Source organism: Melanotaenia boesemani, chromosome 12 (genome assembly GCF_017639745.1).
Source record: "Melanotaenia boesemani isolate fMelBoe1 chromosome 12, fMelBoe1.pri, whole genome shotgun sequence".
NCBI lineage: Eukaryota > Metazoa > Chordata > Actinopteri > Atheriniformes > Melanotaeniidae > Melanotaenia > Melanotaenia boesemani.
The window spans coordinates 9,303,189-9,328,401 of NC_055693.1; the positions used below are offsets into that span (position 1 = coordinate 9,303,189).

The window sequence follows — 25,213 nt, forward strand, 5'->3', positions numbered from 1 at the left end:
CCCGTGTGTCAAGCCCATAATGCTGGAGTATGTAGCAGGTAGCAGAACGTTCTCCACAGTGTCTCCATACTCCCTCACATCTGTCACATGCTCAGTGTGAACCTGCTCTCATCCGTGGAGAACACACCAATGGTGAATTTACCAATCCTGGTGTTCTCTGGCAGATGCCCAACAATTGCAGATACTGCCTCATGTTACCTGTAGTGGTGAGGGCACTGGCAAAATTCAAACGTGACCAAAAATCTGCCAGAAAGGATGAAGACGGAAATGGTTTGTGGTCACTAGCTGCAGGACCATTCCCAAATACGGGTTGTCTTGCTAATCGCCTCTAATTTCCACCTGTTGTCTGTTCCATTTGTACAACAGCAGCTGAATTTCATTCATATTAGGTGTTACTTCCTTACTGGACAGACTGATATCCCAGAAGTGGGACTGACTTTTAATTACATAGTAATGATTATGTATTCCCCTTATTATTTTTTTTAGCAGTGTATATTTTTTTGTATGCTCCCATGTTAACAGGTACACTTGTGGGGAATTTAGTAAAATGACAACTAGGGCAGAAAACCTCTGCTTTTCAGATCTAGAAGGATAATGCCTACACACTTCCCCATTGTTATGTGAGGTTAAGTTGCTAATGGCTTGTTATGCGAGGTGGGAGGTGTGGTTGGTAAATGCACATTTTGATTGCATTTGTGAGTTTATAAGCAGTAGCAGAAGCAGGAAAATGATACTTTTTGTTGCTCAGTGAACAAATATATAAACACATATTGTTAGCTTCCTTTGCTGCCTATAAACTGTTCAAATCATCACTCGCCATGAAGTTAGATGCTGAAGTGGGCTGGATATAGAAAGAGGTTGGCTGGGGCTAACAGTGACTTGCAGTGTTCAAACTGGTTCCAGTTGCTGTTGGCCACTTATCTTGTCCAGGTGATTTTTGGCTTGTACCCATTCAACTCAGCAGGACCTGGTCTTAGCAACTAATAGCTAGCACCTGTGTATCCACCTTGGAGAACAGCAGCCATCTGGACAGGGCAAAGTGGGTGATAGGTCATTGGCCCAGATTTGGTCTGAACAATACTGGCCACTGTTGCCAGCTAGCAGTCTCAGCCTAAAGGGAATTTCAGCTAGCACACATTTACTCAAAAGAACCCAGTCTTTGCAGGTAATGGCTAACAACAATGCTAGTGCTCAGAACCCATAAACTCTGGTCAAATTTAACAAAAACAAATCTCGCAAGATACTGATCAGGGTGACATAAAGGAAATAAAGAATAGAAAAGAAAGCAACCACACAATTGACATCTGCAATTAATTCCTTACACCTTCACATTTCATAAAACTCATGTAATGTTCATCAAAGGCTTGGATTCATACAGTATATGTCATCCAAAGACTGAAATCATTACAATGTGTGTATGTTTTATAAATAATCAAGTCATCTTTCATCTGCATTTCTGTTAATCCTGGAGGCGATGAATTCTGATCCAAGAAAAACATATAAATTTCCATTAAGAAGGCACCAGAATGTCTTTTTCTAAATTGCTTTATGAAGCAGTGTTAAACATTGGTCCACCACACCCCTCGGTCTTTTGAATTGCACTGATTAGTACTTTGTTCATTTCTTAAAAGTGAATATTTTGTTTATAGTATCATATTTTAAAAAAAAAGTTTTGGGAAGTAATTAACTTCCTATTTTTACTCCTGAAGAATGTTCCAACTATAATCATAAACAAGGGTAATGAGTCATATTTGAATTATGCATCAAGTATAACTGGGCAACTTTGTAACAACAAATTAGATTAAGTTATATTAGTTGTCAGACGCATTATGGTCTGGTGGCAGTCATTCATCTGTTGGAAAAAAAACAACTTGCAAAAGATTCTGAATGAATGTATCTGACATTAAAATAATAGTATTTTGTACACCATGTTTCATTGGAAATGTTCTCCAGATAGCAGAAAATCTGACTGAGAACATTGATCAGCTTTAGTTATTTATATCTTGAAACATACACAAACCTTTTACAATTATAGAGCTGTGTGGATCCACCAATATCTCAATAATAATCAGTTTTAAAGCTCTGAACACAAGACTTATGTTTTTGCCTGTATCAGGGGATTTAAGAAAAGGTGAGCTAGAGGTAAAGACATAGCTCTGGTCCAAATTGAGGCTGAAAGAAGGAGGAGGGTGAGAAAACAATACAGACAGAAACTGAGAGTGTGAAAATGAGGCAGAGACCTTAATGATTACACTGCGACTGGGCCAGAACAAAGGCTGTAATAAAAGTAACAGCATTCTGGAGCAGTAATAAATACATCTACTATGTGAACACAATCCCTCGCTTTCGCCCTCAGTCCTTGGCTGGTGAAGTCTTCCTCTGATTGCTCATATGGGTTGTGCAGCAGGGAGCTCCAGTGGTCTGCTGGCTTTCAGACCTGATGGTAAATTACGTTTGCTGTGGAGCAGCCTGTAAGCTTTACTTGTATGGAACCAGACAAGAGAGTCAACTACTGTATGAGCATCCTATAGGGAATGATGCTCAGTATAGCAAAAGTAGCACTGAAACACATAACCACTATTTTTTTCTTTTACAGACCCATATGCTGTGGTGGGAATGCTAATGGTCTGTGATTTTTTTCCCCAATGACCATTCAGTGGTTTCCTGACGTTGTTTTAAACTCTTGCTCCAGGCAGGCTGAGCCTCTTGGCACCAAGACTGCTGCAGGGTCACTGTTAATCACACCCATAAAACCACACAACAAATTGAGCTAGAGCCCCACAGGCAGAAATGTAACTCTCTCCAGCAAAACAATTGCACCTCTTGTAATATAATGTCATGTTTGTGTAGTGAGGCTGCACGATGGTGTGGTGGTTAGCACCACAGCCTCACAGCTCGTTTGAGCCTCGGCTAGTGGGAGGATTGAACAGTGACCTTTCTGTGTGGCGTTTGCATGTTCTCCCCGTGTGTGGGTTCTCTCCAGGTATTCCGGCTTCCTCCCACCATCCAAAGACATGCATGTTAGGTAAATTGATCAATCTGAATTCTCCTTAGGAGTGAGTGTGAATGGCTGGTTTTGTCTCTGTGTTGGCCCTGCAATGGGCTGGTGACCTGTCCAGGGTGTACCCTGCCTTTCACCTGCTAAAATGCTGGGATAGGCTCCAGTTTCCCCGCAGCCGTTCATTGGACAAAGCAGTATAGACAATGGAGGGTTTGTGTAGTGTGAGTGTTTTTTTGTTTTTTTTTTAATACAGCTTATTATCAGCTTAACATCCTACTCAATATTATCCTCATCATTTATACATTTCCTCCTGCTCTTAGTTATTTTTGTTTCCATGTATCTTCTCATTCCTCAATCTCAGTCCTCCTAATTCTCAGCTCTACAAACATTTAAAACATCTTCAAATACTTATAACACATGTAAAACCACATTTTCTGTCTCGCATTCAGTTTAAATGAGTAAGCTGATCCTGTCAACATGGCGGTTATTTATTTCTAAGTTTTGTGTGTGGGCGGGGTGAAAACACTTTGCTACCATGAAAACAGAAGCATTTCCCTTCTCACACTTAAAGAAAAGTTGTATGTATAATAATTTAGAAAAAAAACGCAACTTCACAGCTGAAGCCAAAATAAATCACTTTACTAACAGAGTGAGATAGAGAGATAGGAGCTGTGTGGAGTGTTGCTGTTAGCCAGAGGTGCCAATTGGCCAGGTCAAAAATAATTACCTCAAATAGAGGACAAACACACCCAGTCATGTACTCACACACACACTAGCTGCAGCATTTGCCTGCAAGCTATCACTAAAAGGAAACAAATCACTGGCAGTTAAAAAGATTTAGCAGAGGAACAAAAGCGCTTGAGTAAAAGATGATGCAAATGTTTTTCCACTTTGAAGTTTGCAGGGTTGCCAGAATTGCCAATATTGATTGATAACCAAGGAATTCTACGCATTACATGCACTTAAACATAATTGCTCTATCTAATGGTGACTACTGTGCAAGAATTAAGACCAACATTTTTATCTGTTGTAAACTAAAAGTCAGCAAACGTGCACAAGTGGTTATAAGACAGATCGCTAAATTACAGCTGCACACCTAAAGTTTAATTATTTAATTACTAGCTGGATATTTCTATACAAACCAGATAAGAACTATAAATCATAGGAATACTATAAATCAACTGTTTTCTTAACATTACCATTGTGCATTTGTGTGACTGTAAAAAAGCTGCATGTGTGGCTGCTTTTAAGATGCTGTTGTAATATAAAAGAATCTGAGAACATTCAGCGTGAGTGCAAACGCTGTTCCTGTGTGCGAATAAGATGACCACACACAACACAGAAGAGCTGAACGGAAATCCATTCAGCTCATTTTGACAGAAGCACAAAGACTTGCTCATAGTAGCATTGGGTAGAACGGTAGGTAGGTCTTTTTCCACATAGAGCAGCGGGGGCCCATAGAGACAGACAAAAACTATTCAAAAGAATAGCCAAAAATTACTAGAGCAAGACTACAACTGGTCTCTGTAGGCTCTCTAGTACAGAATTGTCAAATATGATCCTGTACCCCAGGACCTCATAAATTAGTAATGTCTTCAGCCTTAAAGGAGAAGATTTGTAGTGATTTTTATCCCAAAAAGTCCAAGCTTCATCCTACATTCTATACAAACTTGCTCACCATCATATTGCATTTGTCTTTTAGATATTTCCTTGCATCACCTCACCTGACTCAGAAGTATGGACTCGTGCAGAATAGAATCACGTGTGTTTAGAGCATGGCAGTGGCCACTCAGGACTACAGTTGGAGATCTCTGCTATAGTTAACTTTGTTATTTCAGATCAACTAGATTTCATCTTAAAATTAATTTTAAAACACACAACCTGACCATAATAAATAAAATGAATAGATGTTGTCACCTTGATATAACTAAGCAAACATTAAATAGTGTCCCATTAGAAACGTCAGGATATTTAACCCTAACTGATGCCGAGTGGTGTCTCGTTCTTAAAACAATCATGTCCTGAGGTCTGTATAAGGCAAACAGAAAAAAAAAAAAAAAACTATGGAGCTTGCTGAAACTACTAAAATTGGGTTAACTTAACACACTATTAATGCCAGAAAAGATAGTAGTGAACCATCAGTTTTAACGAACTAATGTGTCTGAGGGGTAATTAATGATGGCTGCCAGCAAAAGTTAAAACGAAAACAATAAAGAAAGGTGCAGTTGAAAGAAAAGGTCATGATAAATCCTGATTTATTTTTTTCCTGTGATGGGTACATCAGGGGAAGAAGAGCAGCAGATGAAGTGCTGCATATGTCATACTTACTGCCTACTGTGCAAGCCTGTGGGGGCAGTGTGACGATCTAAGGTTGATTTAGTTGGTCAGGTCTAGGCTCAGCAACATTATGTGCCCAAAAAAGATGAGGCAAGCTGATTATGTGAATATTCCAAGATGACATTTTCATCCAGAAAGTCCAAAACTTAACATCATCTGGGATCTTTGGGATGTGTTTGCAAAAATTTGCTTAATTAGAGATGAAAATAAATGTGCCACTGCATCAGCTTTTGATTTTGATGCCAGAGTAAAGGGGTGCTGTAATCAATGCTAAAGGTACTTCAACAAAATATTAGTGTGTGTCTCAGATTTTATTTGGCCAATCTAAATAAAATATGATCTTTTCAAGAGAAACAATGATGTTTTAAAACTGATTAATTTTATCTCCATGGGCTATAAAAAAGATGTGTTGGATTTAAGTTTTGATGTATGGTTATAGAAGCAAAATTGTCTGCTGAAGACTATAGAAGTCTTACGGGAGGCTTTTCTATTGGAAACCTTTCGTTGCCTCAGTGCTTCATCTATACTGCTAACACTGAAGAATAGCTTACTCATACATGTGTATGAATAGCTTACTTCATACACTTGAAGTTGGTTAACAACGACATGCAAGTTTAACATAAAACTCAGCAGAGTTGTTTAAAAAAAACTCCTCTGATAAAAATCATGTATTTAACCTTGTTACTTCAACATGTCCGGATTCATATACCTGAAGACAGATAATGAATGAAACATGAAGTTAATGCCACAGCTATGCCGTTTCACCCTGGAGCTGCAGTGGACCTATAACGTTAGCATTAGCAATCCATTATTAACTGTGTGCTAACAAAAGGTAATTGAACTGACATCTGTCAATTAAAATTAAATGCAGTACATGCTGGAAGTGTCAGCCAAACCAGAAACTGCACGTATAGAGCAGCAGAGCAGGATATTTAGTCGGGGAGTGGGGAAGGCTGCAGGTAAGCATTGAAGCTTGTAGTCAGTGAAACTAAACTGGAATCAAAGATCCCTTAATACTAAATATGAGCTTAAGTCCAGTTGAGCCTACGGAATAAAGGGATTATTTAACCAAAGGAAAACATCATTTTTAAAAAATTAAATGGTAAATGATTCATCCTTGGAGGACTAATCAAAGCCTGAAGAAAGAAAATTTTACATCTAAAATATTTATATGATCATAATAACAGTTAAAATATAAACTTCAGTCTTATTCATACTCATTTACTCAATCCCTTAATTTTTCCTCGATCTCCTGACTCCAATTTGTACATCACCTTTCTGGATTTCTTTACTTCCACTAGTATGACCAAATGGGCTGAGTCGTCACCCTGATTGAAAGGTGTGAAGTCTGTTGTACTCTGCTGCTCAGTATGCCTTAAGCTGCGGCGTGTTGGAAAGAAGTTAAGCATGAGTCACCAAGGTGAGGAGAATATTGCAAATTAGATTAAAGGCAGTCCGTCCTACCTCACCCCCTCCCTGCCTCCCTCCTTCTAGTGCCCTTGCAGCCCACTCTTATTGTTTCACCCCACTGTGTCTTAAATAGGCTCTGCTTTTTCCTTCAGTTTCTCATGGCTTTTCGTTCTTGCTTCTTGTTCCTCTGTGTCCGACTTGTATCTCGTATGTCACCAACATCTTATTAAATGCAATGATTACCCTGCCTGGTGTGTGAAAGTGTCTGCTGCCATGTTTCTAGGAGTTTGGATTTATAAGAAATAGCACACTGACTCATCACGCTGCGAGAATATGAGAACTTGTTGGAACACCAACCCACGCACAAATCACACCAAATAGACTGGCCTCCACACAGACACAGACAGACACACACACACACACACACACACACAGCAGGAACAGCATTAAGCCATTTATATGCTAAAATGTAGTTGACTCTGAAGGACTGCAGTGGCCAGCTGAGGATCCTGATTGAGCGCACTGATGAGATGCAGAAGGTTGGAAAAACAGCTAGTGAGCTTTTCTGGCCTCACTTATCCTCAGGACAGATTTTCACATCAATAATGCCAGAACTGGAGATGGCACAGCAGAAGGCCTCTGTCTGTGTCTTTCTCAGAAAAAAAAATCCTGTGCCTGTGGAGAAAAGTTTTTTTTTTTTTCTTAAATCCTCAAATTCAGGAACAAAAACCTCCCCTGACTAAAGTATTGTCTGTATGATGTAGAACTTCATTACAGCAAAAGCAAAACAAATTTATTTCTAATTTATTTCCTCTAACGAGTAAAAAGAGATACCAGCCTCGTCATTTGTCTGGCTCCATATGGACTTTAATGATTATCAGAGAAGTCTTCCACACATTAATCCTTGTTGAGGGCAGATAATTGCATTCAGCTGAGAACCAACTGGGTTAAAATAAATCCAATGCCAAAAGCAAAAATTGAACATTAAAATGCACCAGATATTCTGCACTGCAGCATTCAAGACAACTGATATAAAACTTGTAGAACTGCAAATATCAAAATCACAGTATGTGGCAATCATGAGGCAAAATTATTGGAGTATATAGTGAAACAGTCACTGCAAATTCAAGATTTGTGGCAAAACATCTAAACCTCTTTTCATACTTTAAATTTGTAACATTAATAGCTTCAATCTTTTCAAGAGATGACAGGCATTCATTCACACATTTGTCTCTTTCCCATGAATTTTCCTCTTTCTATTAGCACGCAGTATTCGCCAGTTATGTGAGACTGGATAGTGCATGAAGTGCGGAATGTTGGTCTTAATAAAGTTTCTCTTATGAAAACATTTGGACGTGGCATGCCAAACCCAGGGGGGGTTGTGTAAAACCTGTGGTAGATGGGAGCAGTTAAAAGTTAAGCCCATTAAAAACAGTCTATAATATACATGAGGGTTTAATTGTAAACTACAATTTTAAGAGCGTAAATGTTACAAATTTCAGAAAACTTTTATCTTTATATCTCCTAGCACCACCATCTCTGTACTATTGTTGCTGTTGGAAGATGCAGTCCCTTACACAACCTTGTGAATCTGTCTAACGTTAGTTTTCTTAAAACAACAGGCTGTTGCATCATTTCATTTCAAGTCAACAAACACACATCACTGTGTTAAACTGAAAAATCCCTTAATTCCTGGTGCTCTTAAACTTTTTATGCTAAGGTTGGTAATAGAGACAAGATGTTGATGTCCAGACATCAGGTCCAGGATTCATAGAGCTAGCGTCCTCTCAAAATCAACTCAGACAGCATGTCCAAATTTCATCCTTTCAGACAAAAAACATTTGAGGAAATCATACATGAGTCGATGTCTTTAATGCCTTCTTATGATTCTCCTTACAACCAGCTGCTTGTCGTCTGACTTTCTGCTTATTGTCAACACTTTTCTTAAGTCAAGCAGTTTCCAAAAACTCTGAAAAATGCAATAACGGAGGAGGAAAGTTTAAACAGCTGTGTTATTTATCTATTTATTTATGCAATCTGTTGGATTTGTCTGAACTGCATGTGTCAAATTAACCCTCCGCTTCTGTGCCTGCAGCAGTTCACACTTGTGTCATGTTGAAAGTGATACATAAATAAAAAAATAATATAAAATAAAAAGATCGTTGCTAATTCATGTTGTACTTGTACAAGTATTTGCAGGGGTCAGAAACTCCAGACTATGTCCACACCATCTGATTCTATAAACATTGTTCCTGTTAGGAAACTGCTTTGAAAACTGAGATTTAATGTTTTTACTCACGTTTCAGTTTTATATGTGGAACACCTTTCGAGAGGAATCTTCAGGACTCTGTTGTTGAGCCCAACAAAGAGTGACCTGTCACTGTGCAGGATCTGCAGGCTCAGGATTGGTTCTCGCACACCTGGCGGGTTGAGCTCCATCTCCTCCAGGTAACAGCCCTGCAGGTTCTTGTTTGGTGTAGCCAGCGCCTTTAGGATGGTGCCATATTCTGATTAAAAAATTAGAACAAGAATATCAGGACAGTTAGATTTCCTTATTTTTAGAGATGGTATATTGACACTTTCTATAGAGCATGCGACACGGTTTATTTCACTGCTTCCTCACCACTAACCTGTGCTGATGTACATAACATGATAGAGGGTATCCATGCCCTGTACAATATCCACGACAAGGTTTGAAAAGCGAACGTCATCCTGCATGACCAGCGGATCAACAGACTCCGGCTGCACCACATCGTTCATCAGGTATAGTCGCTGTGCATCCTGCAGGCTGCGCTCTGTCAAACCATCATTGGGACCCTTGTCTTCTATGGTACCACACTGTAGACGACAGGAGGACATCGGATGAATGTGTGAAAGATTAATTTTTTCATTTCTCAATTGTGCTACCATATCAGTAACTGCATTTTCTTCAAGGTAGCACAAAACTTGCAGCATCAGTTCATTCGTTGACACATTGATAGACTGATTTGGTATTTCGGGAAAGATTTACCGCAGTACATCGTTTTTTTTTTAAGTATAATGATTTTTTAACTTGACAGGGTTTGTGATGTCAATTTTATTGGTGCATTTGTTCCACTAAATCACTACATTAACAAACAGCATTTTGGGTTTACAGGCCAGTGCAAACACTGCCATGTTGCACAGGCTGGTCTGTATGTAGGAGATGGATACATAAACTGAGATTAAGGTTGAGAGTTTGTCTGAGGTCAAGAACTAACTAAACAGAAGACATTGCAGTTACAAGAAAGCCTAAGTGTTGAAATTGAAGCAGATTTGAACTGGATTTAGTTATAAGCTGAATCGTTTTGATTCAGTAAAATGTGTGATTGAAACAACTGGCCAGCTTTTCTCCAGTTTAACATATTTTAAATAAAAAAAACCTGCAACATAAGATTAAGAAGAATAAAAAATTAAAACAGTACCTTGATTAGTTGTTTGTGCCTGTGCTATTGTTGTGATCATGGAATTAATGATGAATAAAGATTGACTTGGCTAACCTGGAAGTTTTTGATGGGATTGGGTGTGGGAAGCCAGGTGGAGCGGGGATTCTCCTGGGAACGGAAGGGCCCGTTGAAGGCCTGGGTGATGGCGCTCAGGTTGAAGGCACATACTGCAGATGCAGCAATACTGTTACTTTATAGAGAGAGGGACACAAAGCAAAGGATGGCAGGGGGAGGGAAAGAGAGACAATAAAAGAGACATAAACAATTATATTCAGAACAGTACAAATACTGGCAGTAACTGAAGGCATATCAGAAATCAGCAGCATGCAGCTGTGAAATAAAGCCATTCTACAATGTATTCCATCCCCTTAATGGAAGTCCTATCATTTATACCTGCACTAAACAGGAGCTATGTATCTGCCTCAGTTTGGCTGCAGGCTAAGCTATGCTATCAGTGCTGCACAGTGAATGAGGACAGTACTAAGCTGAGGATATTGGAAAAAACTGCACAGATTGAGTGCAAACAGGTACACTGACAGAGCTGACTCACAGATGTAATATATGATAGCAAAACCTTAGCTATGCTGCCTGTGTGAGCAAAGCCATTGCCATAATACTCTTTAGTCATAATAAGCTGTAAGATAATGAGATTCTTAACTGCCTGCAACTGCTGACTGTTTTTCTCCTTCCTGTACACCCAGCACAGCACAGACTTTTTACTACTCCACAGAGAACAGCCTGCTGCCTTGGCATGGCCTGTGAGACGCTGATAAACCCTCCACTTAGAAGATAGTGAGTTATAAAATTATGATGAAGGATTGAGACAAAAGGGAAGAAAGAGGTGCTGCATGCACCACTTAAGTTCAGCCACTGTAGCTACAAATCTGTGAGGAAATGTGCTCAGGGTCTGTGCGGATCTGTACAGCTGATTGCAACTGAACTTCAAATGGATGGAAAATGTGGCTGAAATGAAGTTTTTGTAAACAAGCTGCAAAACAGAAAAATACTTTAAAAATAATTTCCTGGGCATTGTGAGCTCTGCAGGCATCTTCCAATGCTGCTTGTCTAAAAGGACGAGCCACTGGGGTTTGGTAATTGGTTATCACAGTTTGTTATCAACTCTTTTTGTTGCTTAAGAATTCTTTTCATTCTCTTCCTTTTCAATTTTCCATGCAAGTTTCACCCACATCTTGGGTCTTAAGAAGAAGAAGGATTAAGTTTTTATGAAAAATCCTACTTGTGCACGATTTAAAATAGCCATTAAATTGGATAGATAATCAGAAAATGGCACCTGCCTATCGATTTAATGGCTTAAGGAGAGTGCTGTTGCGGGAAACAAACATGATCAATGCTGATGAACATTATAGGCATTTGTAATTTCAAAGTTTGTTTCATTTAAAACTTGTCTTTCTTAAAAAACAAACAAAAAAACAAACAAAAAAAAAAAACTGTTGTGTTTCTTAAAGCTGTGTATTAAAACTTCATGAAACTTCATTTTAATAATTTCAAAATCAGTCAAACTAGTAATTTAACTGAAAAAGGTGGAAAGAAAATATAAATCAGTAAATTGATTCTTTGGAGTGAAAATTCTGTCTTTTATCTACAATCCCTGCAGCATTCAGGAACAGGAGCATGTTTACCACTTTGTTGCATCACCTCTTCTCTTAACAGCACAGCGTTCAGGGACTGAGTTGCTGATTGATGTAGTTTTAAAGAGCAAAATGGTTTCTTATCCTTGCTACATGTAGGTCCCAGTGTAGATCCCAAACAATCTCTTCTTGATAGTTTGGGGGTTTCATGAGGAGCTGAATGTTTTCAGCATGTGGCAGGTCTGGGCTCTTCTTTATTATGGCGATGCTGCTGCTGACCCTTCATGACCAAAATATGATCTTGGTGGTAAGATTGTTGTTCAGCATTAGTACCTTTACAGATGTGCACAATACCCCTGTAACTTTGGCTGAAGCAGTCAGCAGTGCTTCTGAGCAGTGGTAGTAATTTCCACAACAAAGTAAGCATCAGGATTTTAACATTTAATATACTGACCTCTTGATATTTAAATGATGATCAAATTATTGCATTTAGTTTAATGTCAAACTAAAAACTAATGTTTTATGTAATAGATAAAGTTTTGGCAAAAGTTTTATAAGAGATCTGAGCTTTCTTTCCTTCTTGCCAGTCATACTTTTCCTCAGGTGCTTTAATATTCCCTTCTTTCCCATACTGTCAAATCTTCCAAATTAATAATGATGTCACTGCTCTGGTCCAATGGTTTTTGGGTTTTCTTTCTCACTAAGCCAATTGGTCTGTCTCAGTTCATTTTAAATCTCTCTTCTGCTGTCGTTATGCTTCAACCATACATCATGTCCCACCTCTTCCACAGCTCGAGCTTTTCCAGTTTTCCAAGATAGTGTCTTATCCAAAGTCTGCTCTGTCAGTTCCTAACACCAGACTAGACTCCAGGCCTTCCATATCATCGTTCATGTCAGATCAGTGCAGAATAGTAGTCTAATGGCTAAACTTCATCCCAATTCTTTGTAAAGACTCAAATTAGCAGACATCTTTAATTTAGTCAGTCCTTATTTAATTGTATTTATTGCCACTTGACTTAATTAAGTTTTTTTGGCACTACATATGCTAGCATGCTCAGGGCAATGCAAACAGGATTTTTCTACAAAGGCAACTGATTGATGCTGCACATTTGTACTGAAAATACAGGTTACTCAGTTACATTTGAAACAAAGGAAAAAATTAGCTTAAGAGTAATAATGCAAGTGATTAAAAGAGGCTCTTTTTGAATGACTCTACAACTTTACTGGACGAAATATGTTCATTAAACTAAGCTAGGTTCATATATTTTATTGACCAGGAATTCATATTGAATATATCAAAGAGGGGAGACTTTAAAGTAAAAGAGTTTACTATTTTACTACTATCCTCTGGACATCCATTTTATAAAGTAATTTGAAGCCCACCCCTTAAGAAATCTCATTTGGCAGGTTTTGTTTTGAATTGTGAGATTCAGTTGAGAGCTGTAAACTCTGGTTGAACATTTAGGGAACTCTAACAGGTGGCACATTGGTGGTCAACAAATCTGTTGAGTAAAACTTATAGTAGTTTTTCTATTTTTTGTTTGATGCATCTGATGGAGACAAGAGTTCCAGGGAGGTAAAGTATGGAAAACACAACTTAGTGCCATGGTAAATCGATGGTTACCAAAATTTAAACTGGAGGAAACCACAGGAAAATTAGATCCAGTCTCTGTGGGCAGCCACAACGGTTTGCACATACAAACTTGCAGACACAGTTCGACATAATATGAAGTTAAACTGTGGGCATGTGGTTCAGCTATAGCTATAATTTGTGTCATACCCAGTTTCTACCACAGAGCCTGACGTCTAGATTATTTGAGAACTCTACTTTTGACAGTGTGCTGTTGCACATAATGTGCAGGAGAGCAGAACCGTGTGAACTGAAAGGGATACAATCTATTCTAATAGATGCAACCCATATGTTTTGACTTTGCTTCAAAGCCGGGGAAAGTGATTGAAAAGCTGTTTGACATCCACTATGCTGTTTATTGTCATCGTACTGCAGCTCTCAGAGGCACAGCTTGATGATGACTGCTGTCATTATATGGGAAGCTCCTTCTCCACGCGATTCATCTCATTCCGACAGATCCTGCCACTCGTTGCCCTTTCGGACTCTTCTTGATTTCCTATCTTGTTTTAAAGAATTCATCTCAGTCCAACTCTCTGATGTTCTCTCCTTTTTCTTTTCCTTTGCTATGAACCAATCTTGATGCCCCACATTGCTTTAGGGATCTCAATGTTTCCGCTATGCACTCAACATGTCTTTGTCTTTCATGTTTCAAATAAAAATGGAAGGAGAGAGAATGACGGAAAACAGCAAGACCTAAATAAGAGAATCTGTTTCTGGCTTTCTCTCCAGTTTTTTATTTTTCTCCGGAGCTCAAAGTAACGAAGGAATCCCGACATAGCATCATGTTTTCCAAACAACTTGCAGTTTGTAGTCCAGGCTGTCAGGTGCATATGTAGTGTTCTTAATATTACAAATAACTATTCTAAAGGCAACATGTGTCAGGTTCCCTAATATCTCTCTAATTTGAATCCATAAGCAATTAGGAATTAGGAAAAGGTGCACTGCTCCCATTGGCTGCTCATCTGTCTCTCACTGTACTCCAGGGAGGCATGTACCTGCAGCTCATGGGGATTTAAACTACAAAACATTTACTGTAAGATTAAATTGCCAAAGAGTCAATCTGCAGCTATTAGTGAATAGGGCAGAAAAAGCTTTTTCCTATTGAAATGGTTGGGTAAAGGTAGTGGAAGAACGAACACTGAGCCAATCAGCACCATTTGAGAGATAGTAGTGTCCTGTTGCAATAACAATATGGCTGGTTATACATATTTTAAATGTGCTATTCTTAGGTGTACTAATGAGGTCTGTGTTCAGCTTTTACAGTTAAATTGAAAAGACACACACACACACACACACACACACACACAAATGGAGATCTTTTATTCAGCAGTAGCTGATTAAGAATTCTCACCAATATTAGGCAGATGAAATGCTGTAAGAGTCAGTCTGATGGTGACTCATCTTATGTTTTGCTCGGTTACTTTCTCTCTTTTTCTTGCTTGTGGAGTTTCTTTGATGATTCAGCCATGGTATGCATTCAGAATGACCAACATGTTAACATCCAGTTGCTGGTGTGTGATGTGGTGCCATGAAGCAAAATGCAGCATTAACATGATGCCCTGGGATCAAAATGATAAAGTTGTGTTTCAGTTAGAAAGAGCAGTTTCTCAGCCTCAGAACCCTGCAGCTCCAACTCCAGGACTGTGCATAATAAACCATCAAAATGAGACAAAAAATATTTTATATTTTATATTTTCCTCATTGTCAGCAAATTACCAGATTGGCCAAAACCAACACTGAACTCACCCAATTAAATAGGAATTTGTGGGTATCTAACATCCAGTAGGCAGTATATATCTGAGCCACAGACCACTTTCAGCCAAATAAATCCTTGATTAATCTCGCCCAACAAAGTTTATTTAAACTTCATCTCTACAGTCCCAGTGCCAGAATGACTCAATAAAAAACACCCGATGTAAATTAATTCACCAAAGAAAATAGTCCCCCAACAAAATCTGTTTACCACTCTTTGAGCAAACTGCAGGACCAGCTGTTCCAGGAAATTAAAAATGGAACTGTATTAAAACATAAGATTTGTTGATAGCCAGAAACACACAGCCTTATTCTTCGTGAAAGAGAAAACTTGATTTGATTTTGTCTGCTGGTCTGATGCTCAGGAAGTATTGCTGAGATATTGAGGAAAAGTGTTAGAAAGCTAATAAACTCCTCACAGAGCTTCACTCTGCAAACCACAATCAGTAGAGATCAGTCCACCACTGAGGCTGACTAACACAAGAGGCCGATATGCATCTTGCTTGATAACGTTTCAGACTGGTTGCTCATATAGCTGCTGCTGCACATTTTAAACCAAAATCAATGTTCAGAATCTTTATTTATCCTCAAACTCTTTAGGTTGTGAATGTAATAACCAATAATGATGTGTCTTCTAGGCCTGTCACGATAACCAATTTAGCTGTACGATAAATTTTCTCAGAAATTATCGCGATAAACGATAATATTGCGCAAAGCGCTAATGTGTCATTTTGAGACCATTCTCAACTAATATAATAATAATAATGCAAGTACACATTTTCAAAGATCAATAAACTAAATAAATAAAAGCGCCTTTTTCACATAAGCCGGGACGCCGGCCCAAAAGTAATGCAGCCCACTGGGAATCCTCCCAAACCTCTCGATTAGCCGGCATTGCTCTTAATGTGTATTTTGTCAAATACGCTAGTGTTAACCATTCCCGCTTCTTATCCGCCGATAGTAGTCGGAGGACACGGGGGAGATCCGTCCTCTCCAGGGCCGAAGTGGAGTTGGCTTCGGGGTTAACTCCCAATTACTCTCTTCTCTCGCCGCTCACGGCGTGGAGCACCATAAAAAAAAGGAAACAGCGGTTGTGCTGAGAAACGGCTTTATTATAACGCACCGTTATTGTTTTTCCTGACTGTTCTGCCTAACCGCTCCGTCTCTTCTCTTCACACCTTTTCTTCTTCTGCTACTCTCGTTCCTCATAAGCTCTTCTTCTCCTCCCTCTGCGCTCACGCTCACTCTCACGCGCACTGAGCTGCTGGATCGCACACACAAAGTTAGACACATCGCACAACACTAGTATATAGGCTGACTCTATTTGCGTAATGTGCCTGCGGATTACAGGGGTTATTACGGTAGACCAGGAAGTGGGGGCTTTGTACTGACGTCGTAAGCTAGATGTGTGTGTTCTGCTTACATGTGGGGAGCAGCGAAATGATAAAAGAGGAGGTGCTTGCATCTATTATTTCTCCATTCGACTTATTTACATATTTCAGCATGAGAATCGGAGGTTTAGCGCGAGAGCGTGAGAAGCCACTTAAATGCGCAAGTCTCACGGCCATTGCGTGTTGGCAGCCCTGCAAAACAAATGCGGCTTACCGGCTCGTGCTGCAACATGCTGCAGTCAAGTATGACACCAGAGAGATCACTCCGCAACAAACCAGAGCGTTGAGTCGAAATACGCCATAGTGAAACCTATTGTCATACACAGTTTATGGTAAAGGGAGGACTAATAAAAATTATCGCGGCCGGCAAACTTATCGTGCTCTTATTTTCTTATCGTTCAATTAATTGACTTATTGCTTATCGCGACAGGCCTAGTGTCTTCATCATTTTCCAGTTTTCTGTGTGCATTAGAGTATGTTTATATATACTTTTTTGCTTAGTGTTTTAAGGTGTTTTCAAGTTCTTTTCGAATAAATAAAATTCACATCCTCCACATACATTGCTTAGACGCATACCCAGACCCAACTATACAGAGTATGGTGGGGTCAAGCTAAATCCCAAGGTTTTAAGCTAATTCACCTAACCTCAATTCAAGGGGAGGGAAACACAGACACACACAAACACACACTCACAAAAACAACAACAGAAGCAGCTAAAACCACACTAAGGCCGATGTTTCAGTTAATGCCTGCATCGCAGCAGAAAAGGAAAAAGGGCCAACTCAGCAGAGCCACAAGGCTGCAGGGACTGGTAACCGAACATAGGCTGCCTGGATTATCCATACATATTTTTACACTGCACAAAATGCCAGCAAGCTTTGTCCCAAAACAGTCACATTCCCAGGCAAACAGAGTCAGCAACACTTACAGTAAACAATACATCAACACCACAGGATCAGGGGGGCTGAATGCTAAACCAGGTGTTTTAACTATCGGAAGAAATTGCAGCAATAATTAATGGTTTTACTTTTTAATGTAAGCTTTGCTTGACCTATTTTTAATGTATATTCAGTCCAATGCAAATGGACCAAAAATAGAAAGGGAGATAGTGGAAAGAAAGAAAAACAGCAGATTCAATTTAAAATGCAAAATGAAAGGAAAAATCCATTGCTATACTAGCAGCTGTGTTCAGATCAGACCAAGCTTTTAACTTGAGGCTCGCAGTTCATTTCAGGTCAGATTTGATGTCAGCAATATAATGTGAAAGAACATTGTGTAAAATCAGAAATATAGCACCGTTTTATTCCTTCAGCTACCTGTCGTATCGGCGGTCCTACATGTCAAATCTGATCCCGCTGACTCAATTTCATATTTAAATGCATAGAATTTTAGTATCTCTTAGTGAACTGATACGGAGTGATAATTAAGAACTATTAAGAGCGTTGCCTGATAATCAAATGGAACTATTATGTTTTATCACACTATTCATGTTCAAGGCCCAAATTAGTTATCGTCTGTTGAGACTGAGGCTTAAATTAGCCATATGAGCAATAAAAATTATTCAAATGTGTGTTTTGGATGGGGAAAGCACCTATTTCCAACATTGTATCAGAGCAAAATGTTGGTTTCTCTGAAAATTAGGTACGATTTTAACCCTTTTGTCTCTGTTGGACAGGCATATCTTTTTTTTCTTGTGTATCCTTCACAACTGGTGTTAATCTTGCCCACATTTATGAAATAAAGATGAAATCCCCAATCTTAATCTTACTTAGGAGTCATGATTAGTCAGTTTGTGCTCCATCAGAACAGCACACCTACAGAATCTGAATAAGTGGAAATATCTAAGGTGCAGACAGCAATTCTGAACTAAGAGAAGCAGCAAATCCTTTCATTTAGGACAGGGGTGTCAAACTCCGGTCCTCAAGGGCCAGTATCCTGCAGGTTTTCATTGTTTCCCTGATCTAACACACTTGAATAAAATCAAATAGATCCAACAGCTTCTTGTCAACTTCTTCATAATAACCCATTAATTTCAATCAGGTGTGTTAGATCAGGGAAACAATGAAAACCTGCAGAATAATCAAAACAAATATCAGGAAGTTTTGCCTTAAGATAAATCACTTATTATAATTGTGGGCTAATGAATTAATGGGCTGTTTGTTTCAGTTCCCCTCATCCTACCACCAGGCTCATAGATATGGAGGCCTTGAACAGCTTGTTAAGAAGAGGGTCAGTAAAAGCAACTAAAATTGGATAAGAAGGTTAAAAATAATTAGTAAGTAATGGCAGGTTAGATGCCCCTGCAGGATAATGTTGCTGCTATGCTGAGCCCATGATAGAAGGACTTTGCCAGTAAGGACTTAGAGTTAATTACAAGACCTGGCTGAGCTTTCAGGTTTTCATTGTGCTTGTTCTGAAGCTAAAACCTGTCCAACATAAGACTTTTACAGGCAAGACTTTGGTTTTTCCCCCCTACATGTCTTTTCTCTCTAAGAGATGTCTCAGAATATTTCATAATTGAGCATTTTTTCCTTTTATTTAATGTGACATAAAGTTTCCTTTCTATGAGAACAACTTTGCTGGTGAAAACAGCTGTAAAATCACACCCTCTGAGGCTTTTAGTGAGCATAAAAATAAGCACAGAGATTTCCAAATGGCAGCATATGGAGTCTGCATGCTGTTGTCCAAATGAGGTTGAAGGTGTTGGACATACTCGACCTCTCACTCAGAGTCTGGAGACCTGAGAGTGTGTCAGGTGGCATTTCAGCTTCAGTCACATGTGGAACAATGCAGATTTCTTATTTCAATTGTCCACATAGTTCACATAATAAAAAGTTATGTGTAACCTCACCCAGAAATGTGCCAGATTGTTCAAATTCTGAGAGAGCCCAACACACAAATGATCTACACTCGACACTATTCCTGAATGCGTCTTGTGGATACTCAAATGGATCAAAGCTGCTATGCTGTTCATGCCCTGCTTTCCCTTAATGGCTATCCAATCATGAAGGCTGTCATTAACATACTCTAAAAGGAGTAATGACAAATTGATTGTTTTGTTGTTTTTTAGTCTTGACTACAGCTATCATCTCTGCACCCAAAAATTAGTCCTCATATTGCTTTTGTTTTGTTTCTTTCCTCCAATTACCTGAAAAGATCACATTTAAACATAAATACTCCATGGCATTTGACCTGTTGAATGACTTAACATGGCTTTAATGGATTGACTAGTTTATTAACATATAACTGCAACATTTAAAATGTCCTAAAACAGAGCAAATAAGATCTAACTAGGCCTATTTTCACAAATTGTTTTAGCGCTAACAAACAATCATCTGAAAGCAGCAGTATAGGGCAAGGTCATGAAACGTCTGTAATCAGAATGTAATGATTAAGTGCAAATTAAAAATTTGAGGACAATGACAATTACCTGATAAAAGTTTTATGGGAAATTCTTTCATTTATTAATGCAGGATTTATTCTTTCATGTCGGCTTATATTAGACATGTTTCTTTTTCAGAAATAGAAGCAGCTTATCAGTCAGAACTGTCTCCATCTATTATGTGCATCAAATCCTGCAAAGGCAAAAACAAAATCATCTTAAGCAAAAAAAAAAAAAAAAAAAAAAAAAAAAGCATTTTTTTTTTTAAATGTTGCCCTTTTCTTCAACCTCTAGTAATGCAGTTCTTTAAAATAGAAACAATGTAAATACAATTAAATGCCATCTCACGCATTTACAAAACACTGCAGAATACAGTGACGGGTCACAAACAGTGCTGGGAACTGCTTGCTCCGGATTGCGAGCAGACAAAGATAAGTACTCTGTTCCAACTCTCCCTGTACTGTTTCACAGCCCGAACTCCTGGGAGCAGCTGTGAGCCTGTTCAATTTAGGCCAGACAGATGGAGACAGTGTTTGTGGTGATTGCATTAACATATCCAAGCCCGATGAGCGAAGCAGTTTTGGAGGGGGAACCAATGAGTCCCCATCGGAAAGCAGGGAAGAAACAATGGAGGAAAGACAAAGACTTGGAGCGCGAGGATTTTTGTCATTGCTCCGTCTCATCTTTGTCCGGTTCCTCCATCTCCTACTCTCTCCATCCTCCCAGCTTCTCATTGCATTTGTCTCTCTCCTAATTCCTGCTCTCTTGCTCCTTCCATCTATCACTACAAATGGCTGCAGGCTGATGGGAAGCAGCCATGTAGTGTCAAATACTGGCAGCTTAACAGGTGAGGGAGCAGAAGGTGAGAGACGGGATTCAACTTCTCCCCTGACAGAACACAGAATACATCTGAATACCAACGAATGCACTTCCACACATGTGCATGTTTCACATGCACACACACACTCTCTCTCACACACACAGCATGATCCAAACAAAACTGACACAAGGGCAGTATTTGGCACCAACTTTTAATAGTCTCACATGAGTGGGATTGAGCTAAATATCAAGAATTGATGGATTTAGGGTAGCTTTTTTTTTTTTTTGCAGATTATTATGTACTTTTGGCTTCTGAGGTAGTTTAAAGACAAATATAAAAAGACTGGGATAAAAAAAAAATCAACACCTGTGTTAGACCATGTTTCAGAGTCATAAAATGCTGCTTGTCATGTCACTGGTCAAGCCACAATTTTTGGAACAATGCAGCAGAAGACAAGAGGCTGATTTAAATGCTGATCTATGTTCCTTTCAATGCTCTATTCTGGGAGACAAGTTGCAAGTAACAGAAGTGGAAATAAGCTCTCTCAGAAAGAGCCAGTAGGCTATCTGGACATTTTAGATGCTTCTCAGACAAAATATTTATGGCATATTCAACCAAGTGAAACACATGGACACACTTATTGATAAAAAAAGACAAACAAACAAACAAACAAAAAAAAAAAACAGAAGCTCAAACATTCTTTAGACTGTTAAACACCAAGGAGAGCAGAACAAACACTGACAATATCATTTGCTGTTCTTGGAGCCTTAGCTCCAGGAAAGCTAAACTAATTTAAAAAGTACTTAAAGGTGGCACTTCATGCCTTGAGAGCAGGAATGTGTTGCCATCTATTTATCATTCAAGGTTGATTATTTATCCTGAGGGAAGAGCTGAAAGACTCAGTCAAAATGTCATGAGACTCATTTAAATGAAGAAACTGTAGCTTAAAAGAAAATACAAAAAAATACAAAAAATAATATTTTCTAACACTCAAGGCAAAACTTTGTCTTGATAGTGACCGAACAAAATGGATACCAATATGTGCAATCTTATTAATGTCTTCCATGAAATCTTTTCTGACAGCATTCTTTAATCGACTGAGCAAACACATATGCACACTTTCATCTTCTAGTTAGGCATTAATGAGATACAATTGCACTTTCTCTTTAAAGGAAGAAAGAAATCTCCGACATGCACACTTTGGTTCTCAGCATTTCCTCTCTTTAATGAAGCGTGCAGCACCCCCTCCAAACAGGAGCAATCGAACAGCGGTGAGAGTCGGTGTGTGCATCGAGTGCAGTGTGCAGCTGCATGCATCCACACTGATCATTATGAGCAGCAGGGAGGCTTTAACCTAAGGTAACACTGCATCTCACCTGCATAGGTGGAAACATGTTGGAGCAACAAACCTCCAAGTGATGAAATCAGGGCACCAAATGAAAGGAAAGCTGAAGTGTTATGGCTCAGGTTTGTCAAAGTTCCCTCCATTAATATTCATGTTGGCAGTGAAAGGGCTCTTCAGCACAGCTGCAGCAAGTTTTAGTGGAGATGCTCATCCTTTCAATGGTAAGGACATTCTAGGACGTGCTTTATTTTACACTTCAAATAAATACTTGTGTGTGACATTTTATGCAGAAATGTTTTTTGTTTCACCAGGTGCATAATGTCTATCTGTCTGTCTGTCTGTCTGTCTGTCTGTACATGAAGTAAGACACTTCACACAAAGGGTGTGTGTCTGTGTCAGTGGCCACTTGTTGCCTCCAGCCCTCAGTGTCGGTTATCAGGTAGAACAATTAATCATCTTTCCCTGAATGAAAGTGTAACAGAATCTAGATTGAATAATCTTAAAGCATAAGCACTCATATTTACATTTGTTTTCATCAAATACGAACACATTCAATTCTGGCGATAAATGTCAAGAGTTTTATACTTGCTGGAAGTATTTCCTGTTCTAGATTTTTATTAAATCAGAGTTTTATCAAGAACAGACACTTCTGGTTACCATTTTTACTCATGTTCACCGTAATTAATCTTCTTTGCTAAACTCTTTAAGAAAATTGCAAATGCAAACTTTGGGACTGAAAAAAAACTGGTTGATAATAAAGTTAATAGAAGATTAATGACCCCAAAGGGTAATAATTAAGGTTACAGATGAGCTGTTAAAAAGAGCTCAGAGTAATGAACAGGACTAATCATCAGTGTGTGTCTTCACAGCTAATACGTTTCCAAGGATCTGTAGTGCTCTTTGATACCAGAAACTGCCATCTTGTTATTACTAAATTCTCATTAATTTTCTACACTTTATGCTTGTGTGTGCATGTATGTTCACCCAAACTAAAACTTGATTGATCTCATGTAGAAGTGCCCTTTTTTTGGCAAAATAACTGGATCAATGTGTCATTAGCATCTGTCACTGGAATAATTTTTCATTTTTAAGATAAAAGTGCATAGCAAAGTCAAAGTTTGTAAACAAAAAACATAGGTAGTTCAAGGGTAGTTGGTTTTGCAAAAGAGTTGAGGTGGGAGAAGATGGGGGGACTGGGTTTGATGGGGGAACCGGTGGTGCCAGGGTGTGTGAGAGGTGGTTTCTTGGTGCATGGGGGAAATATTTGAATGTGTGTGAGTGTATGTGTGTGTATAAGAGCCAGATGCCTTTTGGGGGATGGTCTGGGTCGGTCTGGGGCCGGTGGACCTTGGGTTCAGGCTTGGTCACCATGCCTGCTGCAGTCTGGGCGGTCTTAAAAAAGCTTATGACATCAGAAAAAAATATAATGACAGTGTCCAACTTTTTATCACTTTCTTCCCTGATAGAATTTGTAACTAAACCTGAATCTTTTCTGCCATCACTGTCTTGCTCAGAGACAACTGCCAGACATTTTGGTTCTTTAAATCACAACATGTCACTTTTTATGTGGCATTTCAATATCTGGCAGTGCTTTATGTCTGTTGGTTTTATTGGTTTTATTCTCTTTGGCACCAACTCTGCAGGCTCCAATAACACAAACAGGAGGTTTGGAAAAAAGAAAAGGTTAGACGACTCTGTTTTATCTCGGGGATTAAAGTAATTTAGAATTTAGTATTTTAAGAAAATAGTTTTTAAGTAAGAAAAAAAACTGACAAAAGATTAAGAATAAAAGGAAAAAGAAAATCACAGCTCCGTCAGCTAATTCAGCACCATGGAGAGCACCGTGGATTTATCAATACTCACCGCAGTTAGGCGGCTGATATTTCAGTCGCGGCTAAGCCATAGATTTTAACTTGCACAAACCTCAAAGGATCTGGGAGTCAGGCAGACCAACACATTCAACCAGACAACCTCTCTGCTTCCTCTGCAATATTTGCTACACAAGCCATGAGTGAGGACTTTGCAGACAGGGGTTTTATCCTGGACTTTTGGTGCGGAGCTGCAATCAACACATCTGTCAGTCAATGCAGCAGAAACCAACCTGCACAACATCCTGGCAGCTGTGCAAAAAACAAAGTTACATGATAAAATGACAAAATCCCAGCTGTGATAAGTATCAACTTACACATTAGTTGTAAAGATGCCGTAAATGAGGTCTTGCTCAGGCAGGAAGAATGTGCTCTGCAGCTCATTGTAGTAGAAGGGAATCTCTCCGGAACGGGAACAATTGAGCCTCGCCTTCATGAATGTGGTCCAGGTATCTTCCAGGAGAAACCGCCCACCAATGTCATTCTTGCAGACTCGGGCCACGCGGGAGTAGACCGTCTTGCCACAGTCGTGTTCCACTGCGTTCTCCCTCAAGAAGAATAAGGTAAAGAGGCCAATATCGTAGGCTGAGATGAAGTGGGGCTCTATGGGGAGAAAGAAGGAAGGTGGTCATTACCATGACTCCAGGGAAAAAAGTAGTATTTGCACCATATATCTTCCAGACATTGTTGCTTTGACCTTTGTTCTCATTATTGATTGCAATAAAAACTTGGAAACTCTACAGCTGGACTCCTGTTTAAGATGGTCTGGAAAGGAGCCTCAATGTCAAATGTGTAAATAAGAGAAGATGCAGAGGGAGAATAAGAAAAACAGTTTCTAATAAATCTGTCTGATGTTTTGATGGTAAATCCATGAAATCCATGTCTGTTTAACTGGAAGCCCGTGCTGCTTTTATTACCCTGGATGACACAGAACATGATTAATAGCTCATCCTTCAGCATGGGTTATAAAAGGTAAAGGACTGAATAACGGGGACTTTACTGTCATTCATTGCAAACACATGACTCATCACTGAATACCAATTTATTGCTGAGCAAAGAGAAAAAGCTTCAACTTTAACATCTATTTTAGGGACAATCAAGCTTCCAAAATCAATCCACATATCATTACCTTGTTTTGGCATCTAGTCATACAGAATTACACTTTATGTACCAGCTTGAGATATCTGTACAGGTCAATCGTGGAGATCTTGGGATAATCTTTAT

General features: G+C 39.1%; 1 protein-coding gene across 7 annotated transcripts in view; it reads right to left on the bottom strand.

Moving 5' to 3' along the window:
* Positions 1–25,213, bottom strand: part of sema5ba (sema domain, seven thrombospondin repeats (type 1 and type 1-like), transmembrane domain (TM) and short cytoplasmic domain, (semaphorin) 5Ba) — a 193,478-nt gene that overhangs the window by 37,237 nt on the left and 131,028 nt on the right. For all 7 annotated transcript variants that reach the window (XM_042002779.1, XM_042002774.1, XM_042002776.1 and 4 more), the window contains 4 exons: positions 24,307–24,592; positions 10,267–10,402; positions 9,379–9,586; positions 9,048–9,255 (listed from right to left, as the gene is read on the bottom strand). In XM_042002779.1, the coding sequence (XP_041858713.1) occupies positions 9,048–9,255; positions 9,379–9,586; positions 10,267–10,402; positions 24,307–24,592 (838 nt within the window). The remainder of the gene's footprint in view (positions 1–9,047; positions 9,256–9,378; positions 9,587–10,266; positions 10,403–24,306; positions 24,593–25,213) is intronic.